General features: G+C 45.1%; 1 protein-coding gene across 2 annotated transcripts in view; it reads right to left on the minus strand.

Annotated features, from left to right (window-relative positions):
• Positions 1 to 16,530, minus strand: part of LOC143958215 (sodium/potassium/calcium exchanger 1-like) — a 152,486-nt gene that overhangs the window by 124,142 nt on the left and 11,814 nt on the right. For both annotated transcript variants that reach the window (XM_077467704.1, XM_077467703.1), the window contains exon 2: positions 6,269 to 7,473. In XM_077467704.1, the coding sequence (XP_077323830.1) occupies positions 6,269 to 7,294 (1,026 nt within the window). In that variant the 5' untranslated portion in view covers positions 7,295 to 7,473. The remainder of the gene's footprint in view (positions 1 to 6,268; positions 7,474 to 16,530) is intronic.

Here is a 16,530-nt window from a genome sequence, read left to right on the forward strand (position 1 = left end):
TCCTTTCTCTGCAATTACAGCTGCAAGTCTTTTTGGGGATGTCTCTACCAGCTTTGCACATCTAGAGAGGACATTTTTGCCCATTCTTCTTCTTTGCAAAATAACTCAATCTCTGTCAGATTGGATGGAGAGCGTCTGTGACCAGCAATTTTCAAGTCTTGCCACAGATTCTCATCTTGATTAAGGTCTGAACATTGACTAGGCCTTTCTAACACATGAATATGCTTTGATCTGAACCATTCATTGTAGCTCTGGCTGTATGTTTAGGGTCGTCGTCCTGCTGGAAGATGAACCTTCGCCCCAGTCTCAAGACTTTTGCAGACTCTAACGCCGCGTACACACGACCTGACTTTTTGACAGCAAAGGTTCGACGGAACAAATCCGTCAGACAATTCGATCATGTGTGGGCTCCATCGGACCTTTGCGTGCCAAAAATCTGGTGGACTTTAGAAATAGAATATTTTTAAAATTTTCCCGCCGGAACTCCGCCGGACCCAGTTCCTAGTGGGAAACCTGTTCGTCTGTATGCCGGTCCAACAGACCAAATACGACGCGTGGGAAGCTACAGGACCTGCCCGCGAGAATGTTTTGGCGACAGGGTACCTGTACATCTTGCGTTGGCTGCAATAGGAAAAAAAAAAATCCTATCGCAGCGATCCTATCCTATCTTCTGCTCTTTTGCCGCTCTTTTGCTAGCGGTGGCCCGGCGCCCCCCTTCCCCAAAGCTCGCTCGTCCCCATCCACTTTCCTGACCGGCCGGGCTGCGTGCTTGGATAAGGTTCTGGTATGGACCATGGGGGGACCCCCATGCTGTTTTTTCGGTGTAGGGGCTTCCCCTTAAAATCCATACCAGGCGACGGGGCTCGCAAGGTGTCAATCTTACCGTTAAAAGCGGCGAGATTGACATCCTTTTCTAGTCCCGTCGTAACTCATCACATTCAAAATGAACAGACTTTAGTCCGTGGGCAAGTCCATTCATTTGAAAGTCCACTGTAACTCCATCAGAACTCCGTCTGGAAGACCGGTGGACATAGTCTGCTGGAAAGTCAGGTCGTGTTTACAGGGCATAACAGGTTTTCTTCTAAGATTGTCCTGTATTTGGCTCCATCCATCTTCCCATCAACTCTGACCAGCTTTTCTGTCCCTGCGGAAGAAAAGCATCCCCACAACATGATGCCGCCACCACCATGTTTCACAGTGGAGATGGTGTCTTCAGGGTGACGTGCAGTGTTAGTTTTCCTCCACACATAGCGTTTTGCTTTTAGTCCAAAAAGTTCAATTTTGGTCTCATCTGACCAGAGCATCTTCTTCCACATGTTTGCTGTGTCCTCTACATGGCTTCTCACAAACTGGAAATGGGACTTCTTATGGCTTTCCTTCAACAATGGCTTTCTTCTTGTCACTCTTCCATAAAGGTCAGATTTGTGGAGAGCACGACTAATAGTTGTCCTGTGGACAGATTCTCCCCCCTGAGCTGTGGATCTCTGCAGCTCCTCCAGAGTTACCATGGACCTCTTGGCTGCTTCTCTGATGAATGCTCTCCTTGCCCGGCCGGTCAGTTTAGGTGGACGGCCATGTCTTGGTAGGTTTGCAGTTGTGCCATACTTTTTCTATTTTCAGATAATGGATTGAACAGAGCTCCGTGAGATGTTCAAAGCTTGGGATATTTTTTTCTTATAACCTAACCCTGCTTTAAACTTCTCCACAATCCCTGACCTGTCTGGTGTGTTCCTTGGCCTTCATGATACTGTTTGTTCACTAAGGTTCCCTGACAAGCCTCTGAGGGCTTCATAGAACAGCTGTATTTATACTGAGATGAAATTACACACAGGTGGACTCCATTTACTAATTGGGTGACTTCTGAAGGCAATTGGTTCCACTAGATTTTAGTTTGGGGTACCAGAGTAAAGGGGGCTTAATACAAATGCACGCCACACTTTTCAGGTATTTATTTGTAAAAAAATGTTGAAACCATTTATAATTTTCCTTCCACCTCACAATTATGTGCCACTTTGTGTTGGTCTATCGCAGGGGTGCCCAACCTTTTGAAGAGCAAGGGCCACTTAAGCGACTTGGTAACCGATCACGGGCACCAATGAGTGGAGCAGGTGGATGGCATATCCGTGTCCACTCTGCATTTGCAGAGCGATACTTTTTGGTGGATCGTATTGGAGGTAGAACACAAGTAAGTTTATGTCTGCCACTACTTAGAGGTGAATGGAGGGTCCAATTGGTCGGACTGTCGGACTGACCATGTGAAAGTGGTCCAAGACTGCCTTCAAACTGATGCGCTGCAGTTTAACCGAACCATGTGTGCAACGCAGTTTACCTTTGGCTTTCCTGCAGTTTGCAATAGACTTCTATTATATTCTGCAGGTTTGGTGCACTTTCAGAAAGCTCACCAAACTCGCAGGTAATAATAGAAGTCTATGGCTCTGTGCAGGTAACCTGCAGGTAAACTGCTCTGCACTTGCAGATCAGTTTGAAAGCAGCCCAGTAACCACTGCAGAACAGATATGCCCATATATACACTGTGATTTTAGTAATAAACTGACCTTTAATAACAGTATTCTTTCTATTCTATCCCAGAGCAGGAGGTCACGGGCCACATCAGAGGGCTCCACGGGCCACATGTGGCCCCCGGGCCACTGGTTGGGCACCCCTGGTCTATCGGATAAAATCCCAATAAAATACATTTACATTTTTGGTTGTAACATGACAAAATGTGGGAAATTACAAGGAGTATGAATACTTTTTCAAGGCCCTGTATATATAAATTATAATGAATATCTTCATTGTTATACAGTATAGTATATAGTATACACTTACAAAACAAATGTGTGAACGCACATCATGGTGACAAGTTGTCACCTTGATTGTAATAAAATTTATTTTTATCCATTCAGAATCATTCATCCAAGCTCCTGAGGAAGCAATATTTTTTTTGGGAAACATGTATCTATCTACAGACCACAATCAAGAAACCCTGCTGTGGCATATAGTCAATTGTTGGTGTTCTCAGGTGTATGCACAACAACCTTGAACTTGATGGTCTAATGTGCTCCTTTTTATAAATGATGTATTTTATAAATGTTGTTATACAGGTGCATCTCATACAATTAGAACATCATCCAAAAAGTTAATTTATTTCAGTAATTCAATGTAAAAAAAATGTATGTTATTTCAAGCATTTCTGTCTTTTCATTTTGATAATTATGGCTTACAGCTGGTGAAAACCCAAGATTCAATATCTCAGAAAATGTGAATATTACATAAGACCAATAAAAAAGAAGGATTTTTAATACAGAAATGTTGTCTTAGTGAAAAGTGTGCCCATGTATAGTATAGTATGCACTCAATACTTGGTCGGGGCTCCTTTTGCATGAATTACTGCATCAATGCGGCGTGGCATGGGGGTGGCCAGCCTGTGGCACTGCTGAGGTGTTATGGAAGCGCAAGTTGCTTTCATAGCAGCCTTCAGCTCGTCTACATTGTTGGGTCTGGTGTCTTCATCTTCCTCTTGACAATACCCCATAGATTCTCTATGGGGTTTAGATCAGATGAGTTTGCTCATCAGTACCATTATCATTAATACAGGTATTGGTACTTTTGCCGTGTGGGCAGGTGCCAAGTCCTGCTGGAAAATTAAATCAGCATCTCCATAAAGCTGATCAGCAGAGGGAAGCATGAAGTGCTCTAGAATTTCCTGGAAGAGGGTTGCGCTGACTTTGGACTTGATAAAACACAGTGGGGACCAACAACAGCAGATGACACGGCTCCTCAAATCATCACTGACTGTGGAAACTTCACACTAAACTTTGTGAAACTTGGATTCTGCGCCTCTCCGCTCTTCCTCCAGACTCTGGAACCTTGATTTCCAAATTAAATGCAAAATTTTCCAAAGTCCGTTATGATTTGGGGAGCCATGTCATCTGCTGGTGTTGGTCCGCTGTGATTTATCAAGTCCAAAGTCAGCGCAGTGCTCTAGCAGGTGCTAGAATTATTGCCCATGATCTGACATTTACGGCAATACCTCACCTGTGTGGGACGGGCGCTGTTTACGTGTGCGCGGGACTGAAGCGCGCGTTTGCCTTTGCAAACTTTGCACGCACGGGAGGACATGGGCACTTCATATATATATATTTTTTTTTTCAATTATTAGTTCATTAATTTTTTTTTACACTGTTGCTTTAATTATAATTTTTTATCACTTTTATTGCTGTCCGAAGAAATGTAAACATCCTTCTGACAGCAATAGGCAGTGACAGGTCCTCTTTATGGAGAAATCTGGGGGTCTATAAGACCCCAAATCTTTCATCTGCACTGAAAAGCATTCAAGAGACCAAGATCGCTGTTTCTGAATGCTTTCAACTTTGAAAAAGTGGCGCCGATGGTTTATGAGTAAACTGGAAGTGATGTCGTGTCATTGCTTCTGGGTTACTATTATGACCAGTCGATCAAAGCTGATCCCGGCTTTGCTTTGTCTGTCTGGCCAGCCTGCGGATGTCCTGAAAGGTCGCCCGGATCTCCCGGTGGGATGGGTGAACCCGAGAGAGAGCCGCGGTAGGTGGCAGAAGGGGGGCTGTCCTCTTCCGCTGCTTGTAATAGCAATCAAGCATCTGGTTAGCCGCTCCAATTGCTATTACTAGAGAGCCAACTGATGGCTCTGAAAAAACTGTACCAGGGTGATGCTTGCAGCTGCATATCATTCCGGTACAACCACCGAAAAATAGCAGCGAAGTACGTGTACGTCGCTGGACGGGAAGTGGTTAATAGAACCAGTGGTGCCTTAGAAGTCCATGTGTTAAGTTACTAGCAGTGGCGGAACTTTAGTGGTCGCATATACGACTAGGCCCTTCCGTTATACCCCTGTGGGGGGCCCCCAAGACCCAGCATCCCCCCCCCCTGCACCTCTGGCTGGCTGTTTAGAGTGCAGTGGAGAGAGGTGGGAGGAGGTGGAAGGTGGCGATTGGCAGCTCTATGGTGCCTCTGTGGGTGGCGGGATCTCCCTGGGGCTTGTAGTACTCTCTCGAATGTCAGTGTATACAGTGGAGAGGAGAAGGGAGGGGCCTCTGACCCGGGCAGGTATCAGTTTCCCTTTCACTGTGCTTGAACACTGTTGCTGATGCCCATGTCAGAAGCCCCTCCCCTCTCCGCTGTATACATGCGGAGATAGAACTACTAGCCCCAGGGCGCCTCCCACCTCCACCAGCCAGATACAGGAGAACCCCTGCAAGGGGGGGAATAAGCTGTTTGGGGACCCTGATGTAAGAGGGGGGCTTTCTGGGGACACTAATGTAAGGAAGGGGCCCTCTGGGGACACTAATGTAAGAGGGGGCCTCTGGGGACACTAATGCAAGAGGGGGGGCTCTCTGGGGACACTAATGTAAGGAGGCTCTCTGGGGATCCTGATGTAAGGGGAGGCTCTCTGGGGATCCTGATGTAAGGGGCGGCTCTCTGGGGATCCTGATGTAAGGGGCGGCTCTCTGGGGATCCTGATGTAAGGGGAGGCTCTATGGGGACCCTAATGCAGGGGGAGGCTTTCTAGGGACCCTGATGTGAGGGGGGCTCTCTGGGGACCCTGATGTAAGGGAGGCTCTCTGGGGACCCTAATGTAGGGGGAGGCTCTCTGGGGATCCTGATATAAGGAGGGGCTCTCTGGGGCCCTGATGTAACTGGGGGATCCACACTCAGATATGTAACGAGACATATATATATATATATAAACACACACGTATATTATATACATGTATATGCTCGCCCAAATGTATGACTTTTTTTACTTCGCTGCTATGGGCTATAGCCCAAGTTCTTTTGTAGACCCAGCAACAACTTTGGTGGGGGCCCTTCATGGTTTCTTGCACTGGGGCCCTGAAGATTCTAGTTACGCCTCTGGTTACTAGTGCAGCCTGTCTCAACCTTTTCAACACAGGGGAACCTTTGAAATTGATTTCTGGTCTCAGGGAACCCCTGCAAAAAATGACTGTGTCTACAACTCATGGAACATTAGTGTGATGGTCAGTGGGAAGAATGCTCCTTACACTTGTGGTCACTGGGAAGAATTACCTCCTTATAGAATGCTAAAAAGATTGGTGGTGTCAGTGGAAACTTATCAGAGAGGCAGAAATTGCTTATGGCTCAAGGAACCCCTAGCAACCTCTGGAAGAACCCTTGGCTTTCATGGAACCCTGGTTGAGAAACCCTGTACTAGTGTATATAAAATATAGCATACCACAATGTGTGATTAAAGTTAGTTGTAACTACAAACCTTGGTTGTGTTTTCCAGCGCCATTACTTTTACCAGTCGCTTCCTTTTTGAAAGCTGTTTCTTCACCCAGCGCTCCACCTGGACGTTGAATTTCATGAACAGGACATACAGGCAATAGGCACTGAGGAGTAAAATGCTCTCATACCAGAGGATGACGTTATCAAGGAAGAAGATGATCAGCATAATCAAGCCGAGAATATAAAACGAGACGTCTCTAAACAGAGGCCACCATGTGAGGTTGAGGATCTCCCTGGAGAACAGGGCACAAGTTCCAATGACAAACAAAATGTTAAAGACAGCAGAACCCACAATAGTTCCAATACCCACATTGCTGTGGGAAATAAACACCCCGATCAGGGAAGTGAAAAGTTCAGGTGCGGAACCACCAGCTGCCATAAACGTGGCACCAGCCACATCCTCGGAAATCTGTAGCTTTTCCGTGATCACTCCCAGAGCTGGAACAAAGAACTCATCACAGACAATGGCCAAGGCCACAAAAACGTACATCATACCGAAGATGTGCAGTGACACCCACCCCCTTCTGCGTTGCTCTATGCTGAACAGATCCTCAGGATACTCTCCTTTGACATGAGGTAATGGAGGTCTGGTGGGTTTTGCGGTGGTTGTTGGAATCGGAGTTGTGGTTCTTGGTTTAACAATGGGTGTTATGGGATCCGGGTCGACAAAAATACAGTGTCTGGTTTTGGTCCTTTCTGTTACGTTTTCTGTATGTGGGACTGAGGTAGTGGTGGTAGTGCTGGTAGTGGTGGTAGTGCTGGTTCTGGTGGTGGTAGTGGTGGTGGTGCTGGTCGTGGTAGGTTTTAATGCTTCTCTGGCAGACACTTTTATAGTTGTTTCTGCTTTATCATCTTCCACCGAGCTAGGATTTTCCAAATTTGTCTCTGGCCAAGGTTCTAAATTCATCTTTTGATCAACTGATAGTTGGTAAAGGGAGCAAAGGAACATCACACAAACTATGAACAGGATTCGGTTCAGCTGAAGTCTTTTTCTTCTGTGTAGATGCATCGTTACAGCCTATCCTGGCTAAAAGACCAAGAGCCAGAAAAAGCTGTTGCCTTCTGCAAAAACTATTCGTCACCTAGAGAAAGATGCTGGATATTGTCCTATGCTTGTGTTTCATTTTTGGCTCGGCCTTTGCACCATTTGCTAAATTTGGGGGGTTCTGCTGGGCATCCCAGGAAAGCCTAATAAGAAAATTAAAAAGTTAATTAGCGCAATTTTCATTTAAAATGTCGAATCAGCTACATCCCCTTCATTTATTACAAAATTAATACATAGAATGGCCAAAGATAAAAACACGGGGGGTCTAAAATGCTGGGGAACGTACATCATTACTGTTGAGAGGGCAAAACTAGTAGTCAAAGCTCTGCAGAATGAACCGTATAAAACGAAAACTTGCCAAGGATCAAGCATTCAAAACTATGGGGTTGATTTACTAAATGCAAAAAGACTATGCACTCTGCAAGCAGGGGTCTCAAACTGGCAGCCCTCCAGCTGTTGCAGAACTACAATTCCCATGAGGCATTGCAAGGCGGACAGCTACAAGCATGACATCCATAGGCGCAGGCATGATGGGGCTTGTAGTTCTGCAACAGCTGGACGGCTGCCAGTTTGAGACCCCCTGCTCTAGAGCTTAGTAAATGAGCAGAAGTTCTGTTTAATTCCATCATCCAATCACATGCAAGCAAAAAAGGCTGATTTGTTTTTATTTCCCTTGCACGTGATTGGGTACTCTTTGCAAAGTGAAGTTTTACCTCATTTATTAAGCTCTGTACTAGACGTGTGCCCTTCTAAAAAAGTTGTTTGTTTTAGTTTTCATTCGTTTTTGTTTTTTTTTCGCTTTTGGAGCCATTCGTTATGATCGCAAATCGTAAATTCATAAATTAGAAAATTAGGGAATGGGGAAATTCGTAAAATTAGAAAATACAAAAATTCTAAAGAATAACTAAATAACTAACTAATAATAACTATTAAATTACTTTATTGGTATTGGAATTTCCTTTTCAAATTTGGCTGTTAGTGAACGAAACTAATACAAATTTATCTGGAGTTAGGAATTATCTGAAATAACGAATGCTGCATCTAAACAAATGGAAAGAAACAAGAATATTAAATAATAATAATACAACGTTTTTATTATTATTGTTATTTATTATTATTAATTTGTTACATTCCATTCGTTTAGATACGGCAATAGTTATTTCGGATAATTTGTGACTTTGGATAAATTTGTATTCAATACGTTCACTAACAGCCAAATTTAAAAGGAAATTCCAATACCAATAATGTAATAGTTAGCTATTATTATGAAAGGTAGAAAGGTGAAAATGTGAGGATAGTTGCTGATGCTGACCAGTACACAAGGACACCCAGACGGGCTAATGGACTATCACAACACTGATACACAAACCCAAGGTTTAAGGTAAAAAAAAAAAAATTTTTAATACAATTCAACCAAAAATAATATAAACATATTAAAAAAGATACCCCACACATACACTAACTCCCAACGGGAACCCCTGTAAAGCTAGAGTTGAGGTAGAGTATACAGGGATCCTCTACCGGTTTCGCAGTATACCCGCTTCTTGAGGAGGACATCATCTACAGAATAAAAATTACATTTAAACAAAGCATACATTTATTTAACCACTTTCAGACCGGACCAATTTGCTGGTCAAAGACCAGACCACTTTTTGCGATTCGGCACTGCGTCGCTTTAACTGACAATTGCGCGGTCGTGCGACGTGGGTCCCAAACAAAATTGACGTCCTTTTTTTCCCACAAATAGAGCTTTCTTTTGGTGGTATTTGATCACCCCTGCGGTTTTAATTTTTTGCGCTATAAACAAAAATAGAGCGACAATTTTGAAAAAAACTCATTATTTTTTACTTTTTGTTATAATAAATATCCCCCAAAAATATATAAAAGAAGATTTTTTTCCCTCAGTTTAGGCCGATATGTATTCTTCTACATATTTTTGGTAAAAAAAATCGCAATAAGGGATTATTGATTGGTTTGCACAAAAGTTATAGCGTTTACAAAATAGGGATAGTTTTATAGCATTTTTATTAATAATTTTTTATTATTTTTTTTTTTTACTAGTAATGGCGGCGATCAGCGATTTTTATTGTGACTGCGACATTGTGGGGGACCCATCGGACATTTTTGACACATTTTTGGGACCATTGTCATTTATACAGTAATCACTGCTACATAAATGCAGTGATTCCTGAGTAAATGACACTGGCAGTGAAGGGGTTAACCAGTGGGTGGCAGTGTAGGAGTTAAGTGTTCCTAGGGGTGTGTTACTAACTGTGGGGGGGCTGGGCTTTCATTTAGTGAACACTGATCTCTGCTCCAATCACATGGAGCAGAGATCAGCGTCACTAGTTGCTAGGCAGAATGGAGAAATGCTGTTTACTCGGCATTTCCTCCATTCGGCCGCCCCGTGAGACGATCGCGGGGATGCCCGCGGCGATCGAGTCCGCGGGTCCCGCGACCGGACTCACGGGGGTCCCGACCAGCGCGGGAGCGCGCCGCCGGCGGCGCGCTCCCGATGGCAGGGCGGCATTGAATATTGGACGTACCTGTACGCCAATATGCCTGCCCGTGCCATTCTGTCGACGTACATCGTCATGCGCTGGTCGGGAAGTGGTTAATCAAGCACTTTCAGACCAGACCATTTTACTGGCTTAAGACCAGACCACTTTTTGCGATTCGGCACTGCGTCGCTTTAACTGACAATTGTGCGGTCGTGCGACGTGGCTCCCAAACAAAATTTACGTCCTTTTTTTCCCACAAATAGAGCTTTCTTTTGGTGGTATTTGATCACCCCTGCGGTTTTTATTTTTTGCGCTATAAACAAAAATAGAGCGACAATTGTGAAAAAACGCATAATTGTTTACTTTTTATTATAATAATTATCCCCCAAAAATATATAAAAAAAAACATTTTTTTCTCTCAGTTTAGGCCGATACATATTTTTCTACATATTTTTGGTAAAAAAAAAATCGCAATAAGCGATTATTGATTGGTTTACGCAAAAGTTATAGCGTTTACAAAATAGGGGATAGTTTTATGGTATTTTTATTAATAATTTTTTTTTTTACTAGTAATGGCGGCGATCAGCGATTTTTTTTTTTGTGACTGCGACATTGTGGACACATTGGACATTTTTGACACATTTTTGGGACCATTGCCATTTATACAGCAATCAGTGCTATACAAATGCAGTGATTCCTGTGTAAATTACACTGGCAGTGAAGGGGTTAACCAGTGGGTGGCAGTGTAGGGGTTAAGTGTTCCTAGGGGCGTGTTACTAACTGTGGGGGGCTGGGCTTTATGTTAGTGAACACTGATCTCTGCTCCAATCACATGGAGCAGAGATCAGCGTCACTTGTTGCTAGGCAGAACGGGGAGATGCTGTTTACAACGGCATCTCCCCGTTCAGCCGCCCCGTGAGACGATCGAGTCCGCGGAACCCACGATCGGATTCATGGGGTTCCCGACCAGCACGAGAGCACTTAAAGTGATTGTAAACCATCACCTTGTAAAAACGGCACATTCACTTTAAGACCCCTTTCACACCGAAGGCGTTTTGCAGGCGCTATAGCGTTAGAAATAGCGCCTGCAATCCGCCATAAAGAAGCTGCACCATTATGTGTAGTGTGAAAGCCAGAGGCCGAGGGCTTTCACACTACAGCGGTGCGCTGGCAGGACGTCAGGGAAAAGTCCTTCCAGCTTCTTTGGAGCGGTGAAGGAGCGGTGTGTTTACCGCTCCTCCACCGCTGCTCTCCATTGAAATCAATGGGGCAGCGCTGTAATACCGCCGACAAAACGCCGCTATTGCGGCCTATTGCTGGCGGTTTTAACCCTTTCTCGGCCGCTAGCGGGGGTAAAAGCGCCCCGCTATTGGCCGAAATGCACCGCAAATCCGGCGCTAAAACGCAGCTAAAAATAGCGGCGTTTTACCGCCCACGCAATGGGTGGTTTGGTGTGAACGGGGTCTAACATAGAAATGAAAGGCAAAACATTTTTTGTATAGCTATAAAAAAAACATTAGAAATAATTTTTTTTTCCCTTTTTTATATAAGTGATCACGTTCCCTCTGTTCTCAGCTGTATAAGAGCTGGGGGAGGCGAAGCAGCGGAACACAGAGCTTGTCAGTGATTGGCTGTGCTGCAGGGGGCGTGTCAGGGCATGTCTGATCATTGGAAGAAAATACACTGAGTTCCCAGCAAAGCTAGGGAACTGACCACGGAGTCATCTCCTGCTTAGTGTGGTCAGTTTTTAATAGGAAAGAGGAGGGACTGGCAGGAACACCAGGGATTTCATACAAAGGAAGCAATACAAAAGAGAACAGGAGACCTTCTCATACAAGTACATGGCACAGCAAGCACACTTCAGGAATATGATTTTTGGGGTAACAAACGCTTCAAACTGCAAGCAAGTATGAAAGTCCACATATATATTTTCTCAAAAGAAGAAAAATCATCAAAGTATTGCTGCATTGTTGAAATCAAATCTGTATTATTTTTTGGGCAATAACACGGTGTGGGTGGATTTCTGCCAGTCACAGGCTGTGTCACCCCTTCTCCAGCCTGTGTCTTAGAATGAGAGGGAGGTGTAGCCTCCCATAATCTACATGTAATATCCCGCCCCCCCCCATTGTGTTTAGATGGTTAGTGGGCGTGGACGAGGAGGGAGGGAGTGGGCTGTCATTTACCGCTGTGTACACCAGTGGCGGCTCGTGGACTTTTCTTTTGGGGGGGGGTGGCAAACAACCAGCACTACCACCCCCTGTGGGCAGCGCGGCACTGATGCACCCCCCTCCCCGCACCAGTGACAGCTGTTGAGTTTTGCGGCACTGTCAGCCAGTGCCCCCCCCAGAGGTTCGGCACTTACTATGCAGCGGGCTGTGTCCTCCTCTCCTCTCCTGCTGTGTCCTCCAGGCAGTGGCGGGTCCAGCTCCAGCATGTCTCCTCTTCCACAGTGCTAGGCATCCAATAGGATTGCCTGGTGCTTTGGCCAATCGGAAAACAGGTCTCACTGACCTGCCTCCTGAATTGCGGGGAGTAACTCTAGTGTGAATAGAAAAAAATCATTCGCTATGATCACACAATTGGGTGGGATTGGGGTGCATTCTATGTGCACTGAGCCCACCCTACTTGGCTCTAATCAGGTGCTTCAAAAAACACACACCCCCCGCCATAGGAATTCATGTGCCCGGCATCCTGAAAGGGGCTGGCCAAGGGGGCGGTGGAGGTGTTAGGGGGATAGCGCCCGTGTGCCCACAACGCATGGGTTGCCACTGGTGTAAGCACCCACATGTGTGACTCTATAGTCACATGGGCTGCTCAGATGTGATAGGGAGGAAATGCTCAGCATAGAAACTCACTAAATACTGAGCATGTGCGGAGCTGCCACCACTGCTGCAAAATCAGTAGCTGAATTGAGGGCATGGTCGTCCGTGTGCCCACAATGCACGGGCCGCCACTGGTGTAAGTGCCCACATGTGTGACTCTATACTCACATGGGCTGCTCAGATGTGATAGGGAGGAAATGCTCAGCATAGAAACTCACTGAAAACTGAGCATGTGCGGAGCTGCTACCACTGCTGCAAAATCTGTAGCTGAATTGAGGACATGGTCGCCCGTGTGCCCACAATGCACGGGCCGCCACTGGTGTAAGCACCCACATGTGTGACTCTATAGTCACATGGACTGCTCAGATGTGATAGGGAGGAAATGCTCAGCATAGACACTCACTGAAAACTGAGCATGTGCGGAGCTGCCACCACTGCTGCAAAATCCGTAGCTGAATTTAGGACATGGACAGAAGGGGGCGATAGAGAGCAGCAGGATCAACCAGGTTTTTTTTTGAAGAATACAGAAAATGAATCTCGTAGTGACTGAGTGAGTATGAACAGCATGGAATACACCATTTATTGATCGTTGTTTATGATGAGGGTTTAGTGACACTTTAACTACCAATGACACCGTGTTTTATTCAAAGTAAACTTTTGTTTTTCTGACAGATTAGAGAGTACAGTAGATTAGGAAAGATGATTCTGTTTTAGGCTGGGTTCACACTGCTGCACCGCAAATCACATCCGATCTCCGTAGCGATGCGAATACAGCCATACAGATAGTATGGCTGAATTCGCATCGCTCCCGCAGCAAACTCGCACGGGACCCTTTTTTTGGTCCGCAACATAATCGGATCGCATGGGGGTTCACACCATGCGATCCGATTCCTGTGCGAGTCGGCAGATCGCACTGCGATATGCGGACGGATCTGGGGGTGTCATTAACATATCATTGACACTCCCAGCCGTCCGCATAGGGCAGTGTGAACTGCCGGCGGGAGGTGTGCGATGCGGGAAAACGCCGCGGATTCGCGGTGTTCCCGCATCGCAGCGGTGTGAACCCGGCCTTATGTTTGAATCCAATTAGTTCTTTCCTGTTTTATTTTGTAAAACGGAAGATAAAATACCATTTCTCTCTTTCCTTCTCGCTAGACATTTGGGAAAAACTCGGGGGGACTCACAAATTGAAATCGCCCCACAACCCGCTAGCACCTCTCTTGAGAAACAGAGAGTTCAACCCCGGGCCTCACCCCTTCCGCTTTTGAATGGTGGTCCAACAGGGGCTTCCTACGGATTGCAGATCTTTGTGATCTAAAAGGCATGCTGTCCAAAAGATTGCTGATGGAAAATAACCAAACTACCGAATTCTGAACTCTATAGATTCACCCAAATACATCATTATATGCAAACTAACTTTATCACGTAAGGGTGACCTTGTGACAATGACCCCCATGGAACACATGTGTCGCCAATAAACGTAGGGGTCACATATCCGCAATCTATACGATTTTAGCATATGTCTCAGTAAAACTGTCCTACATGACACAATGGGAACATGATCTACAAGAAGCTCTACAAGAAACTCTTGGACCTCGAGGAATGGCGCTCGATAGCAATGGCAGCCTCTAGATCACTTATCAACACCTCAATTATTGAAGCGAATTATAACGTTTTATTAACCACTTCAGATTAAACCTCTTTTTTAGATGTGGTGCTTACAAGTTAAAAACATTTTTTTTTGCTAGAAAATTACTTAGAACCCCCAAACATTATAATTTTTTTTCCCTAACATCCTAGAGAATAAAATGGTGGTTGTTGCAATACTTTCTGTCACGCCGTATTTGCGCAGCAGACTTACAAGCACACATTTTTTTTTTTTAAATACACTTTTTTGAATTAAAAAATAAGACAACAGTAAAGTTAGCCCAATTTTTGTTTTTTAATTTGTGAAAGATGATGTTATGCCGAGTAAATTGATACCCAACATGTCACACTTCAAAATTGCGCCCGCTCGTGGAATGGCGACAACCATTTACCCTTAAAAATGACCATAGGCAACATTTAAAAATTTCTACTGGTTGCATATTTTGGGTAACAGAAGAGTTCTAGGGCTAGAATTATTGCACTCGCTCTACCGATCGTGGCGATACCTCACGTGTGGTTTGAACACCGTTTTCATATGCGGGAGCTACTCACGTATGCGTTCGCTTCTGCACACGAACTCAGCGTGTTGGGGCGCGTTTAAAAATATTTTTTTTTCTTATTTATTTTACCTTTTATTTTATTTTTTACACTGTTTTTAAAAAAAATATGAAAATCTGTCACTTTTATTCCTAGGAATGTAAACATCCCTTGTAATAGAAAAAAAGCATGTGTGGTTTGAACACTGTTTTCATATGCGGGTGCTACTCATGTATGCGTTCGCTTCTGCACGCAAGTTTGACAGGACGGGGCATGTTAAAATTTTTATTTATTTTACTTTTTATTTTTTTTATTTTTACACTGTTCTTTTGAAAAAAAATGGTGTCACCTTTATTCCTATTACAAGGAATGTAAACATCCCTTGTAATAGAAAAAAGCATGACAGGTCCTCCTAAATATGAGATCTGGGGGGTCAAAAAGACCTCCCATCTCATATTTATGCTAAAATGCAATAAAAAAAAAGTTGTAATTTAACCACTAGGGATCCGCGCTATAGCCGAATGACGGCTACAGCGCGGACCTGCTTTGCCGGGACACGTCTATTGACGTCGTCCCGTGCACGAGCGGCCTGCACGCCCCCTGAGGGCCGCGCTCTGTGATCAGCGAGTCTATGAGACTCGCCTGATTACGGATTGGAGCAAGGGGTCAATCCCGACCCCTTACCACGTGATCAGCTGTCAGCCAATGACAGCTGATTATGGGACAAAACAGAGCCGGTAATCGGCTATTTTTCCTCCTCGCGCTCACAGCGCGAGGAGAGAAAAAAGAGCCGATCACCGGCAGTCGTGATCGGGACATTAGTCCCGATCACGGCCAGCTTATCAGTGCCCACCTGCCCCCTGCCAGTGCCACCTGACCAATAAAAAAGTGCCCCCCATCAGTGCCACCCATCAGTGCCCACAGTGCCACCCATCAGTGCCCACAGTGCCACCCATCAGTGCCCACAATGCCACCCATCAGTGCCCAAAATCTGCCTCAACAACAGTGCTGCACCTCAGTGCCACATATCCGTGCCCATCAGTGTCATCTACCAGTGCCCATCAGTGCCGTCCAGCAGTGCCACCTATCAGAGCCACCTATCAGTGCCACCTATCAGTGCCCATCAGTCCCATCTATCAGTGGTACCCATCCGTGCCACCCATCCGTGCCACCCATCAGTGTCATCTTATCTGTGCCCATCTTTGCCCATCAGTGCCACCTTATCTGTGCCCATCAGTACTGCCTTATCTGTGCCTATCGGTGCCACCTTATCTGTGCCTATTAGTGCTGCCTTAACTGTGCCTATCAGTGCCCACCAGTGCAGCCTATCAGTGTCCACCAGTGCAGCCTATCAGTGCCCACCAGTGCCGCCTCATCAGCGCATTTCAATGAAGGATTTTTTTTTTATTTTGCATCTTTTTTTGTTTGTTTAGCAAAAAATAAAACTCCCAGCTGTAATTAAATACCACCAAAAGAAAGCTCTTTTTGTGGGAAAAAAATGATAAAAATTTCATTTGGGTACAGTGTTGTATGACCGCGCAATTGTCATTCAAAATGCATCAGCGCTGAAAGCTGAAAATTGGTCTGGGCAGGAGGGGGGTTTAAGTGCCCAGTAAGCAAGTGGTTAAAAAAATGAAAAAAATGAATTGCCCCTTTAAGAACTCTGGGCAGAAGTGACTTTAAGACGTCGCTT

This window comes from Lithobates pipiens, unplaced genomic scaffold (assembly GCF_037356315.1).
Source record: "Lithobates pipiens isolate NorthernLeopardFrog02 unplaced genomic scaffold, aLitPip1_a1.2 Scaffold_6, whole genome shotgun sequence".
NCBI lineage: Eukaryota > Metazoa > Chordata > Amphibia > Anura > Ranidae > Lithobates > Lithobates pipiens.